Genomic DNA, 23,077 nt, shown 5'->3' with positions numbered 1-23,077 from the left:
CTATCACACGCGTCGGAGGCGAGGGAAAAACAATGCGCGACGTCGAAATTCCATTTCGAATTTGTTATTATATTACTTCCCTCCAGTGTGTAAAGGGGATTGTGTGCGTTGCTTTCGCTTTTGATTAAATTTTATTTTTATATCGTTTTTTATGCCACAAATGTATTTTGTATGACAACAAATAAATTGCGGCGGCGGGCGTACGAATGCGCTGCATTAACCGCAGCTACAAAGCGCCGCGTGTGAGACAAAAGCGCAGTGAAAAGTGGTAACCACAAAATACAATGCAGTTTTCAAATGCAATTTCGCTAACAAAATCACAACACACACATTCAAGCAAACTTGTACATATATGTATATGAGTTGGAGGCAGGCACAATTAAAATAAGATCCAAAGTGCGCGTTCATGTTGACACATTTCTGCTTGACTCAACACAGATTATTAATACATATATTATATATATATTGTTATTGTTATTGTTGTGTGTAGTCAGGTAAAAATTTTCGTTTCATTTCATTTTTGTCAGAAATTTGCTTTTCGGATATTTTTTTGTCTTCTGTTTTTTTCTATTTTTATCATTTTATTTTTCAATTAAAAAAGTTTGTTTGGGTGCTATTTTTACCGCGCTGTAAATATTTTAGTATGCGATACTAAAATTAAGAGATATAAATTCAGTTATTTACTGTAGCATTGGGTATTCAACACATTAAAACACATAATTTTTAAAACCCAGCACCTTTGTAAGGCTTTCGGTTCATAACGCTCATTTGCTGCAAGACCGGCATAATTCAAAAAACGTGATTTTTGAGTTAATGCTGCAGAATTGTTCGTTATATCATACTTCATGTTGAGTGAAAAATTCATATGAATACCTCTTATATGCTCCGCTTGAGAAGAGGTGTAAGGTTGGAGTCACCGTGTAAGGTTGTAGTAAGTTGAAAACTTTAAACGCGTTTTCTGGCGAATCGATTTTTTTGTTTTATGCCGGTCTTGCAGCAAATGAGCGATATGTCTTTGCATATATTTTTGCCAATTTGAATAAAGTATGTCTAAACATAAAAAAATTTCATTATTTTCTATATTAATGTTTAATTTAAAATAACTAAAAATACGTAAAGAGAAATTATAGAAGTTTTATATATAAACATATATACTTCTTCAAAAATTATATATTTCCGACATTTGTCGTTGTTAATTTCTTGTATTTTTGCAACTCATTTTTGTTAATGAGTTACAAAAATTATATCAAAATCCATTTATTTTTAAAACAGCGTATTTTCTGTTTTTAGAAAATTTTGAAAAATGTTGGAGTGCCAGACAGTTTGGAAAATAAATTATTTTTCTTTATTATTTTTATGTTTCTTTTTTTACTTCTTGGACTTTTTTAAATTCCTGAAAGCTCAGTCATTTTACTTATGTGGTATGCAAATATAATATTTAAAATTGGAATTTTTTTTTGAAAAGTTGAACTGAAAGATAAGAAAATAAGAATGAAAATGAAATCGTGTTAATATTTAAATGTGAAATAACAGTTTTTGTGTTTACGAGTTGAGGAAAACCTTCTAGGAAATCAATCGTTATCAAAACGGATTTCAAAGTGAACTCATGTGTTGGACTTTTTTGTCCACAATATACATTTAATAATTCAACAATATTTCTTTTGTCGCCTTCAAAGCAATCTTTTTCAGATGTAATACACTTAAGCCGACGATGTTTCTAATCCTCGAAACACTTTTCATAAGCACGTTTTGGTTGGTTCTCTGCTGCTACAGCGAATTTTGTTTAATCTCTTCGATTGACTGAAAACAGGTTCCATTGCGATTATTGTTAACTTGTTTGCATGTCAAACTCATGTACCCATGTCTCAGCGGCAGTTGTAATACTATCCATCAATTTGGGATCAGAATTCGCACGATCAAGCATGTCCAAAGAGACCTGAGACCTGAGAGAGTTACGGTACTCTTTTTGAAAAATAATCAGCTTTATCGGGACAAGTCAAGCAAGAATGCATTTCATACCCAAATTATCTATAAAACTCAATCGAACGGACTTGCGAAAGATCTCTTGCCATCTCTCTAACACTTGTCTAACGATTTTTAAGCACCATATCCTTCAATTTTTTATATTTTTATGAATTAAAGAGGCCGAAGGTCGTATAGAAGGACTCTTAACCTCCTTCGAAGGTTCTGTATCGCTCGTAGGTTTGTGTTTTTGATAAAACTGAATCAATGTAAGCCTTTTGCAACATTCGCAATGATTCCATACGCGATATTTGGTTAAAAATACAAAATTTGAGACAAATTTCTTCTTCGATACTTTTATCCATTGTAGAAATTGCAACACGCTACTGGGGTGTACGGACTCAAGCGGCTGCTGTAAACATACTCGTACTGGTTTAGGATAGTCCTACCAACTTAGCAAAATACAGTTTTTTGAAATATCATTTTTATATTATCATATAGGTAGGCAATTTTAAACGTATTTATTGATATTCCACGTCAATTCTAATCAATAAATTCCGCTAAATGAATCTAGTAATTTGGTTTTACAAACAGCATGGAACGTGATATTATTCTTCCATTGGATCGAACTTTCGGGGTCGATATCATATCAAGAAATGGATTCATTATTTGGATACATTTAATAGGAAATTTTCTACTTCTTTACCACTTGACATGATATCTATCCGTTGTTAGGTCTGTGCAGAAAAAAAGTTTCTCCTGGCCAGGTAAAAAGTTGTAAACGAAAAAGAAAAATACTAAACTCGATACATACGGAATAAATTATTCACGAAAAATTACAAACATAACGGATTTTTCAATAGCCTTTTGTTGACAAATCACGCGTGAGTTGTGTCAAGCCGTCGTGTTATTTTTGTTCAGTATTGCTTGACATTTCAGCATGAAAAGACTTACACCTAAACAACGTTTACAAATCGTTCAACTTTAGGAAGTATTCACAACATCTATCTTGGGACCCAGCATTTATTATTAGATAATATTCGACCGAATAGATTTATATAGTAGGAAACCTCGAAATGGATCACTCTTTATAGCACCCAGCAATATATTTCACTCTTATCTTCAAATATAAAACTTCTTTATTAATTTAAGATTATTAGAAAATTAAATATATTTCAAGAATTTTAATCGTGGTACAAGTTGTGAATAATAGCCATTCTTACTTCCGTTCAGTTATGGAATATTTTTCTAAAGGTATAAATATGAAAATCGTTTAATATGAATTTCAAAAATTCGAATTGCTTTCTTTGTATATGAAGTTGATTCGGCAAAAAGTTTAATAAATATTAGCGTATTTTTAAGAATTACCTGACTTAGTATACACGATTCCGAAACTTTTTTTCTTGAAACGTTGTTTTCAGAGTCGGAGAGGAGTTGGTTTCTTCCAAACAGCTGGACCGATCAACTGAATATTATCACATGACTTTCTTTTATAAAGTATATGTCGGGTAATGATAGAAGGAATAAGAGTTTTGATAATAATTTCGTCTATTAAGTCATTCTGAAGTGTAAAGTGTTTCACTAAAAATTACTTGTTTTTGTGGGAAACCGCCATTTGACCAAATCGAAAATTTAATTAGTCCTTCGTTCATTACTTGTGTGCTGATATAATAAATAATAAAATAATACTATTTTTTGGTTTCTGGAATAAATATAATTTTAAAAAGAATATTTGTGATAACCGCCAGATACCTTTTTTCCGAAAGTTTTACTGAAGTTCAAAGGGGTTAAAATTTTTCAAAATTAATCACTGTTTATTAAAGTACATTAAATTTTCAACATTCGCATTATTTTTATCTATTTATTAAAATAAGTACCGTTCTAAAGCTAAATTCACTAAAAATGTGCTTTTTCTAACTTTCATGTGGATATAATGCCCTTACGCCAAACTGCTAAAAGTTCTCGCTGAATTTAAAAGCATGAGCAAAAAATCAATAAAACAATTGCTTTTTCCCAAAGCGCGCAAAAATATTGAAATATCAGAGTAAAAGTTACAATCGTATGTTCAGAATCTTTGATGCCATCCGTGAGCCATACAGAGCCATAGCAAATTCATAAACACAGCACGATATGCGAAACCGGGCTAACACAAAAGTGAGTGAGAAAAAGTGAAAAAACGAGGTATGCAGGGTTGTAAAATAAAAAGCATGCTACAATGCATGTGAGTAACGGCATACATGCCATTAGAAAACAAAATGACTGCGTCATCTCGCCTGACGTTTCGCAATTTCACTTTGAATTTGAATTTTGCTGACTAGTGTTTTGGCAAAGTCTTTTCGACAATTTTACGTTCCTAATTTTTTAGTATTGTTTGAGCTGGCTATTGTTTTGCGACTTGGCATCGCGAAGCAATGGAGTTTTGAGCTCATTTATATTTTATGACAAATTCTTTGTTAAATTTTAACAGTTATTTTTTTAACTACAGCGTGGAGTACTTCCCCCACTCTCTTTTTATACTCTTGCAACATGCTACTAGAGAGTAGAATAGTTTTGTTCACCTAACAGTTGTATGTGCCGCCTAAGCCTAAGCGAGATAGATATAGGGTTATATATATGTATATAAATTATCAGGATAAAGAGACGAGTTGAAATCTGGCTAACTGTCTGTCTGTCGGTTCGTTCGCCTTTGCTAGCAGTAACTTAAGAAAAATTAAGATATTTTGATAAAACTTGGGCCAAAAAAGGGCACCTGTAGGCAAAAAATTTTGAAAAAGCCTCGAATAAGTTTAATGTAATGTGCACAAAAAATAAGGTGACATTGTTGTTATTTTGAAAATTATTTATTTATTCTTCCAAATCAATTTCATCCCCTTCAAAGTAATCCCCTCCCGATGCAATGCACTTATGCCAACGGATTTTCCACTTTCCGGGATGGCCTTCAGTTCCGCCTTCGCTGTGGCTTGAATCTCCTCTATCGTATAAAAACGGTGTCCCCGGAGCGGTCTTTTGGTGAACAGCCAAAAGTCGCACGGCGCCAGATCAGGTGAATACGGTGGTTGCGGAACGATATGGGTTGAGTTCTTGGCGAATTGATGACGAATTACGAGGGCAGTTTGGGATGGTGCATTATCGTGGTATAAAAACCAAAAATTGTCTTTCCACAATTCCGGCCTTTTTAGACGGATAGCGTTACGCAAACGACGCATAACGTTCAAATAATATTCCTTGTTGACCGGTTGGAAGGAATTCATAATGCACAACACCACGATAATCGAAGAAAACAGTCAACATGACCTTGATTTTTGAGCGACTTTGGCGCGATATTTTTGGTCTCGGCTCTCTTTTGGCACGATATTCACTCGATTGATCGGTTTTTTCGGGTTCGTAAGCATAGATCCTAGTCTCATCGCCAGTTATAATGCATTTCATGACACCCTGGTAGTCGGAAAGCATCGTTTCACATACTTCAACGCGACGCCTTTTTTCCAAAAAATTCAATGTTTTCGGTACCAGTCGAGATTTGACGCGCTTGAGGCCCAAAACACCCTTCAAAATGGTATTGGCTGAGCCTTTCGATATGCCAACTTTATCAGCAAGGTCTCTAATTCTTAATCGACGGGTTTTCAACACCAAATCTTTGATTTGTTGAACGTCAGCTTCGTCGGGGCGCTCTTCGTCTTCTACACGTTCACGGCCGGCTTGGAACTCTCTATACCATTTGTTAACATTTTTTTTTGGACATAGCCTCATCACCAAAGGCTTTCTGCACCATCCTCAACGTATCCGCAGCAGAAAATTGATTCCGTAAACAAAATTTAATGCAAATTCTTTACTCAACAAATTTCGACATCGCAACAAACGAGAAACTCACTTTTAGCAACTCACAAAACGACACGTATCTCAAACACTAATGAATATTCTGACATGAAATTTGAAATAAATGTGACTGACAGTACTACCAACCTAAAAATAATAATTTTCCAAATCCTTCGACGCGCGCAGTTTAAATTCAAATGTCACCTTATTTTTTGGGCACAGTATATCTCATAAACAACTGAAGCTACAACAACCGAATTTGCCTAGTTCGAATATTATAAGAACACTGCTGTGATAAAATTGATAGGTGAATTTTGTCCAAAATATTTCCTTCAAAGTAATCTCCTTTTTTTAGTAAGTGGCATGATAATAGTTAATAGTTAGATAAAATCGGATCGATATTACCCCAACTCCCATATATTATGTATACTGAATTTTCGTTTTTCTATTAAATCGTATGCCGAATATGTCGGTCAGGGTAGGAGTTGTATATAGTATATGTATATATAAAATTGCTTGGATTCCGATCTTCTGGTTGACGTCATACACCTTATAGTATTTACCTGGTTTTGATCACTGCTAGTTGCAAGAGTAGCAAGAATTCGATTGCACCCGAATTTAGCCCTTCCTTACTTGTTGCTTTTTTAGTTTTTATGTTTGAAAGGTGTTAGAAGAGGCATGACAAGCCTTGCTTCATCTCTTTCTCCTTAGCATCACAGATGAGATTTAACCGAAAATGTTTCTCTCATTTGCTATTCAGCTCATACTTTGAGTGGAAAATCGATTTTACATTTTGACTGCTGTCAATTTTCTTTTGTTTTTGTTTTTCGCTTAAATTGTTATTCTCGTCTTTAACCTTGTTTTATGGCGGTGAGTAAATGATTTCACGCTATTTGCATAAATTACATTTTCCTATCTTAAAAAAATGGTATAAATGCGTGTTTCTAATGAAATTGCGAAAAGTCGAGGTTTTATTTTATTACCGAAATTAGATTTACATTTTCAAAATTGAAGAAACGATTATAACGTTGATAAGTTGCGCGTATAATTGAATTTTTTCGCACGAGTTGTAAACAAGTGGAATACAAAATGCAATATAAATTTGAGTAAAAACAAGAAAAAACGTTAACTTTGTATGTACCAAAGCTATAAAACCCTTCTTATGGAAACTATATATACTATGTATAGTATGCATAACTATATATGAAAACTTAAGCGGCCAACGCTTTACATCCACCTGAAAGCGTTTAGCTAGTTCTTTCTAACCACTATAAAGGGACAAAGCCGCTGCTGGAGGGATAGCTATGTTAAAAAATTATGTATTGAAAGATTACACTGTAACAAAAATTACCTTAAGTCTGTGAGAAACGTATATAATACACACCTAGAAAGGGTCCTAGGAATAATAAAGGCAAAAAAGGTGTGTATAATTTCAATAAGAAAGATAAGTACCGATACCCATAATCACCTGATAATTTGAAGTAAACTCAGGTGTGGAACTACATATATAGACAGTTTTCAAATAAATTTAAAAAATTAAAAGGAACCATTATAAACAGAGGAACTTCACTTGACTTGAGTGAGTGAAGTTCCATATGCCCATAAAAATTAATATTTCTTGTTTGCAATTGTCAGAGACTACTAACTTTTTACATACATACTTATAATGGTTAGTAATCGGAAACTGTTCGATATTGTTTTGAGAGATTTGACGAATGCCCTGCATACTTATAAGTATTTACATATTTACATTGTATATGGTTTAGGAATCCATTATTTTTGCATTTGTTCATAGTAAGAATCATCCGATTTAGGGCAAATATGCAGCATTTTATTCGAGAACTTGTTGCCATTTTGAAGACAATTTCATAATGCCACTCTCATAAAAAGTTCAGTTTGGCAAATAAACTCCAGCAGTCTTTTTCACAAACTTATTTGAGACTAATTGTTCGCTAGCAAAATCATTCGTCATAGACACAAATAGTTAGTAATCACTTGATGCCAGATCCGGACAATGAGATGGATGTACTATAATAACTTCCAAATTAAACTCTGCGACTATCTGTCGAGTCATTATCGATGTATGCGGCCCGGCGTTGTTCTGATGCAACACGACTCTCTATTATTGGCCAAAGATGACATCAAAATAATCGTGAAAGTACCGGCCGATTTACGGTTGAAAACCGTCGAAAATTGGGTTCAGCGTCTGCACTCCTGCAACGTGCCGTGATGGTCATGTAAAAGAAATGTAGTTCTGTCCACTGACTCTGAATTTCGGTAGTCAATTTTAATAATTTTGAATCGTTGTTGAATCGTATATGTTTTCGTGATGAAATAGCAAAACCTCATTGAATAGAAATATCAAAAGAGCTGGTGCCATCCTTATCGGTCTACTTTTGTAGGGTTCTATTGAAAACCCGTTATAACAAAAAACGACGCCTAATTTTTTGTTACAATTTCAGGACCATAAACACTAATCACAAAACTAACCACATGTCTTTCGTTTTTGCCTTTCTCGAATAAAAGCGATTAAAATTTGGCGAATTTTGTCTTTGCTAGTGTCGATCCTTGCAAAATAATTCTTGTCAACATGAAGTCGACGTTACGAGTTTTCGAGAGAAAGGTTCTGCGAAAGATTTATGGTCCTTTTGCGCATTGTCCACAGCAAATATCGAGATATATTCGTATGAGATATACGGTGACCGTGACATAGTTGAGCGAATTTAAAGGCAGCGGCTACGCTGGCTAGGTCATGCCGTCGAATGGACGAATACACTCCTGCACTGAGAGTACTCCACGCATTACCCGTCGGAGGAAGCAGAGGAAGAGGAAGACCACCACCCCGTTGGAAGGACTTGGTGGAGAAGGACCTGGCTTTGTTCGCTTAACAAAATTCAGAAAATTATAAACTCCATAAAGGATTCTTTAAAAATGGAATGTTAGGAATAACTTGGAGTATATTTTAGACACTCAGGAGAACACAGGAAAATTCATTATCTTTAACCATCACGTTTTAAGTTGAGGAACGTTTTAAAAACCGTTAATGTAACCAACTAGACTTAAAAAATAATCCAAGCTCAGTTCGTCACACACAAGTCGCTCAAATTGTCGACTTAAATAGACTTAGCAAAGTTTCGCACACATTTCGACTTAATCACTCTTATCTACTTTATAAATAAGTATTTGACAAACAGATATGAAGCGCTGACATTGGCCTCAGAGGAGCGTAGACATGCTTCCGTGACAAACTAACAGGGCACACAAATATATATACATATGTACATATATGTATAGGTATACAAATATGCATGTATATATAGTAAATTGTCATATAGTATACATGTGTAGGTATGGCTAGTTATGTTGCCCTTGTCGGCGCCTCGGTTCAAAGAGCAATAAATGGAACGCAGTTACTTGTGATGTAAACACACACATGTAAACTGATATACATATGTACATACGTGTACTTATGTGCATGAGTTGGTGTTTGAGCTTTTGTCATAGCGCGCTGTCATATTTATGCTGCAGGCAAAGCGCGCAATCAAGCAATTTGTCAAACAACTAGTCGGCGTGCTAAATTACACTAAGTCACACATGTACGATTGTGTACACGAATGCGCTAACACATTGACAGATATGCGCTTAAATGAAGGCCATCTATCTGTACACATGTGCTCTATTGCTTTTGTGCTTGAAAAGCATACAAAAACAACCGCTATTCGCGCATTTGTTTACAGTGACTCAAATGTCAAATGCACTCATACTCACATATAAGTATTACAAATACTAGAGTATGTGTCGGAGCTGCCTGTCAAATATCCCGTCACTTAGATCATTATTCACGCAGTTAGTTGGCAATTGTATTGTTTGTTGACTTCGGAAGGTTGACGATGTAACGACAAGCGGAATGAAGAGCAATGAATTTATAATTCCAGATTTCCGCGTGCGTAAATACTCATAACGGTATGAAATTCAGGATTTTGGAAGCTTTTGATACTGATAACACACACATATGTATGTATATTTAAGATTTGGTTGGAGAAGTAAAAGATCGCATTCTAATTTCCATTGAACGAAATGCGCTCAGGTTTCAAATTATCTTTACAAATCTAATCTCTATTGTCTTTACTTTATCCCATATTGAATCTTCCCGCGATTTAAGGGAATATAAACAATTCATTAATGATCCTCAAATAATATAGATATTAAAGAAGAAATTATAATTTATAGAGAACACATAGAGGCACCAAAATTACCCTCACTCTGTTATGTCCTCTCTGAAGCACCCTGTGCTGCTGATGAAGTCCATAAATACAAAAAAAGTTATTAGTGGAAGCCCGAGAGAGATCTTAAAGAAACCCTCAGCCAATAGTTGCGATTTTCTCCTATACAAAGCTTTGCATTTGCATGATGTTCTATAATTTCTTCTGCTGGCATCACAGCAAACTAGACAGTGATCTGTTTGTACTCCTACTAGGACAACAAATAAACTAAAGTATTCTCTTTTCGGTTTTTCTTTTACATCCGATATGACTTATGTCTTTACAAATAAAAATGTCGTCATTGATGCAAAAGAAAAAATTAAATGGTCGAATTTGTGTAGACCCAAAAACTGCAAGATAAATTATAAATTATCCCATCAGACTTTTTCACCAAGACAGGATTCTTAGCCCTCTGAAATTTAAGAACGACAAACACTGAGGTCTAGTACACGATGTCAAATTGAACTAGGCGGTTCAGGTATCAAATGACTGGACCCTATAATAATTTGAATACCAATCTTCAAATGAGATGGAGACTTCAACTATAAAGCATTCTACAAGTATTTCAAAAACAATAATAATCTGATATAAAAGTCTGGACTTTGGATTAGAACTGCCCTCAGAAATAAGCCGAAACCGAAAAGAAGTAAAATTCACTGAAGACACTGAAGGCCATACCACCTGAGTTTTATAACAAATATGTATATGAGAGATTCTCTTAATGGTATGCTTGTACTGGCATAGAATAATAATCCAGAAGCAGTTTTCCGACCACGATTGTTTCAAATCGTTTTGAAAAATAATAAAGGATAAAGCCAATGCTAATTGTGAAACAGGTAAAGATTTTCTTGATGAGTAAATGGTTGTGTTTCTTCATTGAAGAGAAGGAAAAATTCGAGAATATCTTCTGGTATTTGAAAAATATTTTTGAGCAGACTCAAGGGTTGAAACATGGTAAAGAATAATGTGAAGATTAGAAAAAAAACACAAATAAAGGGTGATTTTTTAAGAGCTTGATAACTTTTTTTTAAAAAAAAACGCATAAAATTTGCAAAATCTCATCGGTTCTTTATTTGAAACGTTAGATTGGTTCATGACATTTACTTTTTGAAGATAATTTCATTTAAGTGTTGACCGCGGCTGCGTCTTAGGTGGTCCATTCGGAAAGTCCAATTTTGGGCAACTTTTTCGAGCATTTCGGCCGGAATAGCCCGAATTTCTTCGGAAATGTTGTCTTCCAAAGCTGGAATAGTTGCTGGCTTATTTCTGTAGACTTTAGACTTGACGTAGCCCCACAAAAAATAGTCTAAAGGCGTTAAATCGCATGATCTTGGTGGTCAACTTACGGGTCCATTTCTTGAGATGAATTGTTGTCCGAAGTTTTCCCTCAAAATGGCCATAGAATCGCGAGCTGTGTGGCATGTAGCGCCATCTTGTTGAAACCACATGTCAACCAAGTTCAGTTCTTCCATTTTTGGCAACAAAAAGTTTGTTAGCATCGAACGATAGCGATCGCCATTCACCGTAACGTTGCGTCCAACAGCATCTTTGAAAAAATACGGTCCAATGATTCCACCAGCGTACAAACCACACCAAACAGTGCATTTTTCGGGATGCATGGGCAGTTCTTGAACGGCTTCTGGTTGCTCTTCACCCCAAATGCGGCAATTTTGCTTATTTACGTAGCCATTCAACCAGAAATGAGCCTCATCGCTGAACAAAATTTGTCGATAAAAAAGAGCGAAACACATTTCGAACCGAACACTGATTTTGGTAATAAAATTCAATGATTTGCAAGCGTTGCTCGTTAGTAAGTCTATTCATGATGAAATGTCAAAGCATACTGAGCATCTTTCTCTTTGACACCATGTCTGAAATCCCACGTGATCTGTCAAATACTAATGCATGAAAATCCTAACCTCAAAAAAATCACCCGTTAATAAATATATTATCAGAAAAAACTGCTTCCTATAAAGTCTAAACAAATTTAACTTCGTGCGAATTTTCTGGTGTGACTAAAAATTAAAAGAAGAGGGAATTGGCATTTCATATTCAAACATTTTTGCCACAACTTTCTGGATAACAAAGACAACCCTTTAAATTTATAATAATTCTAAACCGAAGTTTTAAATCTCTAAATTGATAGTTGTGCCGTCTAACCATTCAATGACGACGTATTACCTTTGTATAGAACTTTGAAGACCATGCTTAAGCAAGGTTTATGACTAAAACCGCACAATTAACCATTGGTGGAAAAATACCGCGAAAACAATACAATACATGAACCCATACAGCACAGCACAAATGCTCATAAACAAAAACATACACACTGTATTAGTTATGTACGTTTATAGTAGTATACGCTCCTTGAAATCACAAAATGGCAACAACAAAACTATGCCATCGAACTACTAAAAAACTTTTGCAGTACAACTTTTGATGGCGACCGGAAATGCTGGCCTTCGCATGTACAAAAACGAGTATACACGATTATTGCTGCTGAACTCTGTTGTGCCGCTGCCATTTTTCTAAGAGGTTTCCGGCGCTTTTGTGGTTACACAGCAACGTTTTTTGTAGGCTTCTTGGTTACTGTTATTATTATTGCAGTGATTGTGGGTAACAGCCAATGCTGGTTTCCGGTCTGTTCAAGTTTCACATTTTTGCTGTTGTTTTGTTTGAAATTTTAATGCTTATTGTTGTAAAATGCGACAGTAACTATGGTGCGCGTAAGGACAAATATATAATTGTATGCAAGGGTGAGCCTCGAATTTGTGGATTAGAGTGAACTTATGTTGACTGTCAAAAAATGTTTTCACATTAGATCCCACACAATTTCTCAATCACTCAAAAAAGGCTCGTGTTGATTGCTCGAGAGATAGTTAAAAAAACTTCTATAGCGATACTTCACCTCTATGACATCGGGGTAGGTGATGAGTCGTGGATTTACGCGTATGCTCCCAAAAGAACAGAGCAGTGTATGGGTAATTGAATATGGGCCGAATCAAACAAATCTTGTTCGCGCACGAAACATTTCCAAGCTTATATTTGCCAGACCAATGAATTCTGAGTGGTACATAACAATTTGTTTGTCACACCTGCTAACTGACGGATCCAGTACAAAGGCCCTTGGATCCATGCTTCCAAATAGAGATCACATCGCCTCATCAGCACTTAGCAGTATATTGTATTGGAATTTATTAATATGCTGGGACTAAGTGAGTCGTTGTGACTTAGGAGAGGGCACAATAGACCTGAAGTTGCGGTGCAAATCTCATTTATTTATCTATGTAACTATCTTTCAAGAAATCGGGTAAACCAACACACATCACCAACAAATATCAACTGGAACAACTGCATTTTGAGAATATTTTGAAAAATAAAAAATCGATTTTCGATTATTAATATTTGCTTTTGTTTTCTAATCGCGAAATATAAAAGGCAACCCTCGTAAAGACACAGTGATAAATACTCAAATATTTACAAACTGGCTTGTTTCGGGCATTCGTCCTTGTTGGCTGACGCACTACATACCTACACAGTTTTTGTTAATGATGTGTTGGTCGACCGCAGGACCTTGCGGCCAAAGCAGCGCATGACAAGCCGCCAAGCATGTTGACCCATTAAATTATGCACCAACAGGCTATAAAACACATAGCGAATCGTATAAATGGGAAGTACTATACTATGTAGATATATGTATATGTATATGCATAGCCTGTATCCGCACTTATTGGTACACAAGCACTCATTTTCGCGCGTATGTATGTGTGTGCTTGTTCGCCTTTAGCGAAATATTTCAAGTTGATGCCACATACTTGAACAGACGGCTGTGGCCATGCAGGCAAACAATAAGTGAGTAATTATGTACTTAACTGTACTTATGTATGTATGTATATGTATAGGCAAATGAGCGCTTATAAGGGTATTTGTATGTGTTTATGTAACATAGCTTCGCGCTTGTGCGCTTAAAAGGTCATAGCACTGCGAAAGCAGCAGCGTTGAGGTGAAAACTCACGGAATTTTGCGATATTATCCGATATTCTGTCCAACTCAGTTTAATTTTCAAAGCGCTCAAGGATATGTTTGTTAACAAAAAAAACTGTAAAATAAACGAATTGTTCGGCGTTGCCACCAACTTTACATAACTCTTTTTTTAGGATTTGAAGCCTAGCACAAGAAATATTCCAAATATAAAATCAGATGGTAAAAAGCTTTATTTTATAGTCGACCGATCTTAGTGTTGCTGGTGGTCCACTTTTTTTTAATAATTCTAATTTTTACAAAATTACACCGAATTCCAAAAAAAAAAAATCGAGCCATTTCTGAAGCTAATGCTTAGTGTTGATGTAAGGTGAGTTACTTACGCTTGACATTAGCGAAAACTGTCGCGGTGGAATCGAAGTGAGCCCGGGCAACGGTGCCAATCCAAAATTAACGACCTGGAAAGCTGTGCTGTATGAGATGCTGCCTTAAGGTCAAACTCTTAAAATGGGTCTGTACGTCAGAAGCGGCTAGCCAGACTCTCGGGAGCTTGGTTGAGAAGTTCTTATGCATCCAAATGCAAAGTCTGGATGTGAGCCATTCGATACCAAGCTCCTGAGCTTTAGAGCTGAACAGAGGAGGTAAAATTTTCTACAAGAATGTACAACTGCTGGCGTACGCAGATGATATACTTAGATATCATTTGCCTCAACGGTGCTGTTAATTCCGCTTTCACCAGATTGGACAACGAAGCGAATGGGTCTGGTAGTGCACGAGCGAAAGATAAAACATCAACTGTCATAAAACAAACAGTCGTCGCACCCACGACTTGGCTCCCACGTCACTGTTGACAGTCATTACTTCGAAGTCGTAGATATTTTCCTCTATCTTGGAACCAGCATTAACACCAAAAACTCTTGCGCAGAGGTGCAAAAACGACCAAATTCTACAAGTCTCTATGTATATATGGACGATGACAACGTCTGATGAGATGAGTGAGATTTATGGCCCTTTGCGCATTGACAACGGCGAATACCACAGCTGATGGAACGATGAGCTGTATGAAATTCACTGACATACTTGTAGTTCAGCGAATTAAAAGACAGTGCGCTGGCTAGGTCATGTCGGCCGAATGGATCAAAACACCCAGCTCTGATAGTATTCGTCGCAGTACCCTCCGGGTCAAATAGAGGAAGATAAGGACCATTGAGAAGAGGGAGGAGAGGGCTACATTCGGAATTTCCAACTGGCGGTAAAGGAAGAACGACTGGCGCGTTATTAGAAACTGGACTATAACCATGTTAGCGGTGTTTACATCAATAAAGAAGAAGAGGAACCTAAAAAGACGATGTGCTTGCAAGGTGGGGTACCCCCCATATCAGCAGTCTGGGAACGGATAGGAGATGCATTGCCCTCTTGTGATCTAGCACTATATGCGTCTCAGAAAGACCAGAGAGCTCAAACGAAGCAGTCCCAGTTGTAGGAGTTTGATTGGAAACTAGTAATATATTTGTTTTTAATGTTTTCTGGCAGGAACTGAGAGAGAGAAATGGACCGCCTTCTCGTCGACTGTGTCACTTTTGACTGTTTAACCTTCGGTGTAGTGTGATTGAAATCTCTCCAATGTCATACTTATTCTCATTCGCTTCAATACATTTGTTATATACTTAAAACGATTTTTTAACTATTTAAGGGAAATAAATGTAACTTTTATATCGGGTATTTAACTCAAAAACAAACCTAAACTATGCATGTTGATCGAAGCACGGTCATTCTTTAGTCTTAAATAAGTACCAGATTGATTAGCGGTAAAAATTCCATAATATTTTTAGACTCCATCTCCCTTTTAATAAAACTAATGTTTTGCAACAAACACTTTCTAGCGATATCGGCCTGGAGAGAAATGTCAATATGATATACTCAGTATATCAAACTGAAGATTTTTTAAAACTCCTTTCTAACACTCACCTGCAGATGATCCAACAACGCCTCCAGTCCACGATCGCTGATCGATGAACAGCGTAAACTCAACGAATGTATATGTTTTGATGCCAACGGGAATGAGTGTACTACATCGAGTGCATCCTCATCCGAGGCGCCGACCAACGCGAGCGCATGAAAACCACGACGTATCAACGAATTATACAGCTTTACACGATCACAGCTTGGTATTTGACGTAACTCGCGACACTGTAAGGTCGGCAACAGACCCGACCAATAACGCGGGCTGCGGTAAAGTATGTCGCGCCATTTCATGCACACCTGCGCTAACGTGCGGCGTTCGTACGAGGAAAAGTAAAGTAAAAAGCGATTCAAAAAACGATCGTCAAGCAACAACGCCTCAATGCTGGTAATCGGAGGCGGGTATTTGTGTAATATCAGCGCAGACTGTGTAACGGCAGCAGCCAGTTGTGAAACGTTTGAAGCGCCGCCCGCCGTGCCCGACGGCAAGACGCCCGCAACACCGCCGCCCACACCCCCACTCGCGTACGGATGATGTAGATGCGGATTGGGTAGTTGCTTGCGCAACTGCAGCGGTGTACCGCCGCTCACCGATTGATTGGCAACCGATTTTTGTGCTGCCACCAAACCCATGGTATTGAATTGCGGCTGACCGGGTATGGTGATATTCATTTGCTTGGCAATCGAGTTGACTGTGGGCGCTGGCGGTGCACCCAGAGGATGACCAAGTACCGGCGATGCACCGCCCAACATGTTGGAATTGGAATTCACCAGCGTCGAACTGGCAATCTGTGACTGTAATGGATGTTGCGACGGTGTTGGCGGTGTTGGCGCTGGCGGCTGCGAATGTTGATGCGGATGTGACGGCTGTTGTTGTGCTTGTGGTGCTGTCTGTTGTTGCTGCAATAACTGCATATTATTACCAGCACCGATAAGCACGCTATGTGGTAGCGTGGGACTAGCGGGTGTCGACAAACCGCCTGTGGGTGTATGTGTACCGCTATTAGTGCCGCTGCCACCGCGTGTTGGTTTGTCCGGTGTAACAGCTGGATTGCTGTTGTTTGCACTATTCGAACTGCTGTTGTTGCTATTATTACTGTTGTTATTGCTATTGCCACCGCCACAGAGTGCATTTGTGACGCGTTCCATTACTGAGGTCTTGCCGCTACTGCCACCCGACGAAGTAGCGGATTGTGTTGAGGAGGACGAGGACGAATTGGAGCCGCTGCCATGATGATGCTTCGAACGCAGCCCGAGGCCGTTAATGCGTTTCGAGAGTTCAGCGGACGCACGTTCGACCACGCCCTGCGCCGATATCGAGGACATGGTATGCTGGAATAAATGCACTTTGAGGCGCGCGTTTCACCGTTCACGGGGGGAGTAGACTACACTTGAATAGCGAGCTTCGTTTGTATACTTTTTCTTTGTGGGAATGTGTCTGGATCCAACTAAAATGAGTCAGCTAAAGCGCGAAATTTTTGGTGGCGCAATGCACACCCATTCACTTTCACTAAAAGGACCCTCTTATACTTTAAACTTTGATATCCACTTTGTCCACTACTAATATTTATTTTCGAGTCTCTTTGTGTAGCACAGCGCTTACGCTTGGCCGTTAAAATATATGTACAATAGTTTTAATAGCTTCTAAATGCTCAACCGTAATCCAAATTCATACATATTCTAACGCATTGCATGTGTGCTCATTGTTGTCGCTGTAATCTCAACAAATTGCATGCAACACGCTTTTTTCGAACTCTCTTTTGCCACACACTTACTGTGTTCTTTTCATGTTATACACATTCACTGCATTTCTCTAGCAATTTGCGAAAGTTTCGCTCCACTCTTGTTCATTGGTTACCATAACCTTTTTCCGAATTCGTAAAATCCCTTTTACAAGCAGCAGGATGTCGCTTCTATTGTGCTTCTACGTGCAGCGTTTTCGCATCCAATTTGTTTAAGTGTCCTTGAAATAAACAAAAAAAAAGAGATAAGCACAAATAAGTTCATGAAATTTTCTTGCAAACTTTAAAGAAAGCTCATAAGTTGGGCATAAGTGTGTTAGTATTATATAAAGTTAGAGAAAGTTACTCTATTTTGCTTCGAAATAAAAAGTACAGTTACGACAAGAAACAGCTTCAGTAATATTGCAGTTGCAGCTTGCAAGTCATTTAAGTGGAAAAAACAAACTGGAGAGAACGTCTATTCTTAGTAGGGATAAAACTGTAGAGGAAATTTAAATTAGGAATGGTCAGCAATAAGTACATTTATCTCAATATATATTGCAGGATTAAATACCACCCGGAGAAACGATATTGTCTCGTAGATCACTAGTTATGATCTCACAACTAATTTGAGGATGCTTAATCTCACTTTTCAAACATCCAAGATATTTATCGATCAGACATTTTGCTTGCCCGCTCAAAGCGTAATACAATAATAGGAATCCCATTATTCAGATCTGAACCAAGTCTTTACATTACCCAGAATTTTATGACATACTACTGTGCCCAAAAAATAAGGTGACATTGTATTTATTTTGAAAATTCTTTATTTATTTTTCCAAATCAATTTCATCCTCTTCAAAGTAATCCCCTCCCGATGCAATGCACTTATGCCAACGGATTTTCCAATCTTCGAAACACTGGTTGCAGTTACTTTCCGGGATGGCCTTCAGTTTCGTCTTCGCTGCGGCTTGAATCTCCTCTATCGTATAAAAACGGTGTCCCCGGAGCGGTCTTTTGAGCTTGGTAAATAGCCAGAAGTCGCACGGCGCCAGATCAGGTGAATACGGTGGTTGCGGAACGATATGGGTTGAGTTTTTGGCGAAATGATCACAAATTACGGAGGCAGTATGGGATGGTGCATTGTCGCATTGCAAGAATTGTCTTTCCACAATTCCGGCCTTTTTAGGCGGATAGCGTTACGCAAACGACGCATAGCGTTCAAATAATATTCCTTGTTGACTGTTTGACCGGTTGGAAGGAATTCATAATGCACAACACCACGATAATCGAAGAAAACAGTCAACATGACCTTGATTTTTGAGCGACTTGGCGTGATTTTTTTGGTCTCGGCTCTCTTTTGGCACGATATTCGCTCGATTGTTCAGTTGTTTCGGGGTCGTTAGCATAGATCCCCGTCTCATCGCCAGGTTGTGTGCGTTTCATGACACCCTGAGAGTCGAAACGCATCGTTTCACTCACTTCCACGCGACGCCTTTTGTGCAGAAAATTTAATGTTTTCGGCACCAGTCGAGCTTGAGGCCCAAAACATCCTTTAAAATGGTATTGGCTGAGCCTATCGAAATGCCAACTTCATCAGCAAGGTCTCTAATTCAGCGGTTTTTCAACACCAAATCTTTGATTTGTTGAACGTGAGCTTCGTCGGTTGAGGTTGATGGTCGCCCTGGACGCTCTTCGACACGTTCACGGCCGGCTTGGAACTCACTATACCACTTGTAAACATTTTTTTTAGACATAGCCTCATCACCAAAGACTTTCTGCACCATCCTCAACGTATCCGCAGCAGAAAATTGATTCCGTAAACAAAATTTAATGCAAATTCTTTGCTCAACAAATTTCGACATCGCAAAAAACGAAAAACTCACTTTTAGCAGCTCACAAAACGACACGTATCTCAAACACTAATGAATATTTTGACATGAAATTTGACATAAATGTGACTGACAGTACTACCAACCTAAAAAAAAAAATAATTCTCCAAATCCTTGGACGCGCGTAGTTTAAATTCAAATGTCACCTTTTGGGGCACAGTAGTATGAGGGCTATTCGTGGTTTTTATAGCAAATTAAAATATTCATTTCGCCCAAAAAATAAATTTAGATCGCGAACATTTTCGCGAGATTACTTTTCACAACTTGGATTACCTCAGCAACAGTGCATCAATGAACTTAACTCAATTTTAGGCGATGAAGCTCGGTGTTTCTCGATGGTATAATGAATTCGATTGAAGTCGTGAATTCCTTGAAGACGAATTTCTGTTCCTACTGTTCCGGAAACTATTGATGCTATGCGCAAAGTGATATTGATAAGTCAATATTGCATGAATATTTTATTGTAGAAACATTATTTTCTTATTAGATCTTACAAAAATTATCAATTCCTCAAAAAGAGGCTCGTGTAGATTGGTCGAGAGAAATGTTAAAATAATACGATAATAGAGCATCGAAATACGTCTTTGACAATGTAACAGGTGATGAATAGTGATTTATGCATAAGCCCGAAAGTAAGCAGCGGTTGACTGTATGGATATTTCAAAATGAGCCGAGTCCAACAAACGCTGTTCAAGTACGAAGCACTTCTAAGCTAATGTGTGCATATTTTTTTGTAAAAACTGGACATGTCGCAACCATATAAGTAGAAAACGCAGAACTGTATATTCTTGGTGATATATTACCATTTGTTTGTCATTTGTTTTTCAAGAAATCGGGAAAACCAACACTCTTCACCAGAACAATTGAACGCATTGCCACTATCAGAGTGGCAAATGTGCTTTGAAAATTGGTTCAAACGCATGCAAAAGTATATAGTACACTATAGATTTTGATGGAAAGTATTTTGAAAAAACAATAAAGCGATTTTCGATGATTAACGTTTGTTTTTTTTTACTCTAATCTCTAAATATAAAAGACAACCTACGTAGTTGAAATTTAGTTCTGATTCTAATGTATCTTTATATATATAAATCTTCTGACCGTGTGTTTGCATTTGAACTGCTCCTAAACGGATGGACCAATTTTGATGAAATTTTGTGTGTATGTTCAAGGAGATTATTTTTTCATTTTTAATCAATTGTTTATTTTGGAATGTTTGACCAATAGATGGCGCTACCATCGCAGTATCCAATATTCAAACTTTGAATTGGTGTAAACGTGCATTAAAGAAAACGATGCAAAGTAAAAGGCGACATCTGTGGATCAAGTTTTTATATTGTGGACAGAGTTGTTCGTTCTTAAGTAATAAATTGGGTGATTCAATACATCTATGGGTAGCTATAACATTTTTTTCATACCTGCTAACTATTGGAGGGGGTATCTTGACAATTTCAAAAGGTCTGGCATAAAAAAATAGCGGCATAACTGAAGTGTTGATAAAAAATTTGAGATATACAGAAATCTTTTCGAAGCATTGCACAGAGCAATGCAATATTTAAACGGGAACGATGAATACATATGTATATGCGTACAATTTCAAACTGATCCTTTCTGAAAAATAATAAAATTGCTAAATATTGGGAATGGTAGAATAGAACTGCAATCAAATACACAATGCAATGAATTAAAACTGGCTCATTTATCATTCGATGAATAATATACCACGGGCATCCCAAAAGACTGATGCCATAACCTTGCCAGCCGATTGTTTTGTCTTTCCACGCTTGAGAACCGTTTCTTAATATGCAGTCCACCAGGCTGACAATCGATTGGACTCGATTGATTCAATAGTATTTTTACCCCAAAAACCAATTCTTTCTCAACGCACGAAATGCTTTTTGATTCATTTTTGTTGCTTCATCAAAAATGCGATTATTCCTTAACTAATACTTATAATCTAACTAATAGAAATCATTAGTAGTACTGTCTATGTATCAGCCACAGTAAAACGTAAGCGGGTCCTCTAGTTATTATAAATTTGATCTAGATCTTAACTACAACAAAGGTTAATTAAATACATTTTGTTTTTGTAGCGAACATTTTCTAGTCAATTGTCGACCAATTGGTAGCGCTTGAAACAATGTCTAAACACAACACTTTGAATCGAACGACAATTTTAGAGCACGTTCAAAATGCTTCTAATCTTGTTCTAAGATTGAAACTAATGATTTTTAGGATTGAGCGGAAATTATACGTAAAAGATAAGGGTAGGTAAAAACCCACCTAAACTAGAAGTAAACTTTTGTGAGATACAGCCAAATTCCACTCTCCGTTCGTGGAACATATACCAGATCAAAATACTTACATTATAATACGAAAATAAGGGAGTTGGTCTATTTGTGTTTATGAGCTGCTCGAAATGTACAAAGTATCACTTAAATAACTGTATTTCAAGTCACGTTGTCTTTGCAGATTTTTTATTATGTTAATAAAATAAAATCTCAACGTGTATGTATATGGGCCTAAACTTTCCAGTCATCCGCGACATAAAGACGTGTTGCAAACAGTTATGAGTTGAAAATTAGAAACACAACAACACAAAATAAGCTTCCTAACAGTGAAGGCAGATTATTTGAGGAGTGGAAAACCTTGGACGCAAGGACAAATTCACATTAATAAATATGAGTAATGAAGGAACTGCGCGGGGAAGACAAGCAATTTTATTGTGCTGCTCGGAAAATAAAAGTAACAGCTGCAAAAAGTGATTGCGAATTATAAAAAATGCAACACAAAGAAATAGGAAAAATAAATGGAAAGGAGAGAGAGGTGAACGGCAAGTGGTGAGAGGTGAGCGTTTGGTAATGATAGGAGCGACGTGAGAGATGAACGAAAAATTATGTTTATAGCACAACTTTTATTAAGGCAGCGATATTGTAGAAAATTCCCGACTGCCTGGCATATTGAAAATGCTTACAGTAGAAGCAAATAATATATAAGCACGTATACAATGATTTGAATTGTTTCATATTTTTCCTAGCAAATCTCATTACACCAACATTTATGCACCATGACATGGCAAGGCTAGGGCGTTAAAGTCGCCAGTCATCAATAAAGCGTGCGAGGCTGCCGTCCAAGGTGCTGCCACACTCCTGAGGCAGTTGGTTAGTGTTTCCGTTCCATTTATTTTTTATTTTACTTTCCGCGGCTTTTCTATTCTTTTCTTTCCTTTCATTTTTTTACTATTATTTTTCTTTCCTCTACGCACAGAGCAACCGCACTGTGTAGGCTCACTCCTTTCTTAATTATGCCTCACATTGCTGCGCTTATGACTGTTAATTAGCGCGACGCGTTGGCAATCCCTGCTGCAACTAAGGAATGAAAGTAATAAACTTTAACGGAAATTACAGAAAGTGGCAATTACTGACTGTGCCCTGGCTATTTGTTGCCTAAGTTGTAAGCATAAAACAGAAAAATCTCCTTT

General features: G+C 37.1%; 1 protein-coding gene and 1 long non-coding RNA gene across 3 annotated transcripts in view; one reads left to right on the top strand and one right to left on the bottom strand.

Moving 5' to 3' along the window:
* LOC125778961 (uncharacterized) overlaps positions 1 to 11,988 on the top strand; it is a 104,823-nt gene extending 92,835 nt beyond the window's left edge. Inside the window, exon 2 of the long non-coding RNA XR_007423056.1 lies at positions 11,192 to 11,988. This is a non-coding gene — a long non-coding RNA (uncharacterized LOC125778961). The remainder of the gene's footprint in view (positions 1 to 11,191) is intronic.
* Positions 1 to 23,077, bottom strand: part of LOC105224744 (F-box/LRR-repeat protein 16) — a 162,236-nt gene that overhangs the window by 121,936 nt on the left and 17,223 nt on the right. For both annotated transcript variants that reach the window (XM_049458820.1, XM_049458821.1), the window contains exon 2: positions 15,990 to 17,946. In XM_049458820.1, coding sequence (XP_049314777.1) covers positions 15,990 to 17,309 — 1,320 coding nt within the window. In that variant the 5' untranslated portion in view covers positions 17,310 to 17,946. The remainder of the gene's footprint in view (positions 1 to 15,989; positions 17,947 to 23,077) is intronic.

Source organism: Bactrocera dorsalis, chromosome 5, assembly GCF_023373825.1.
Source record: "Bactrocera dorsalis isolate Fly_Bdor chromosome 5, ASM2337382v1, whole genome shotgun sequence".
In the NCBI taxonomy this organism is placed as follows: Eukaryota; Metazoa; Arthropoda; class Insecta; order Diptera; family Tephritidae; genus Bactrocera; species Bactrocera dorsalis.
Note: the sequence above shows the minus strand (reverse complement) of the source record. Positions and strands in the feature narration are given on the sequence as shown.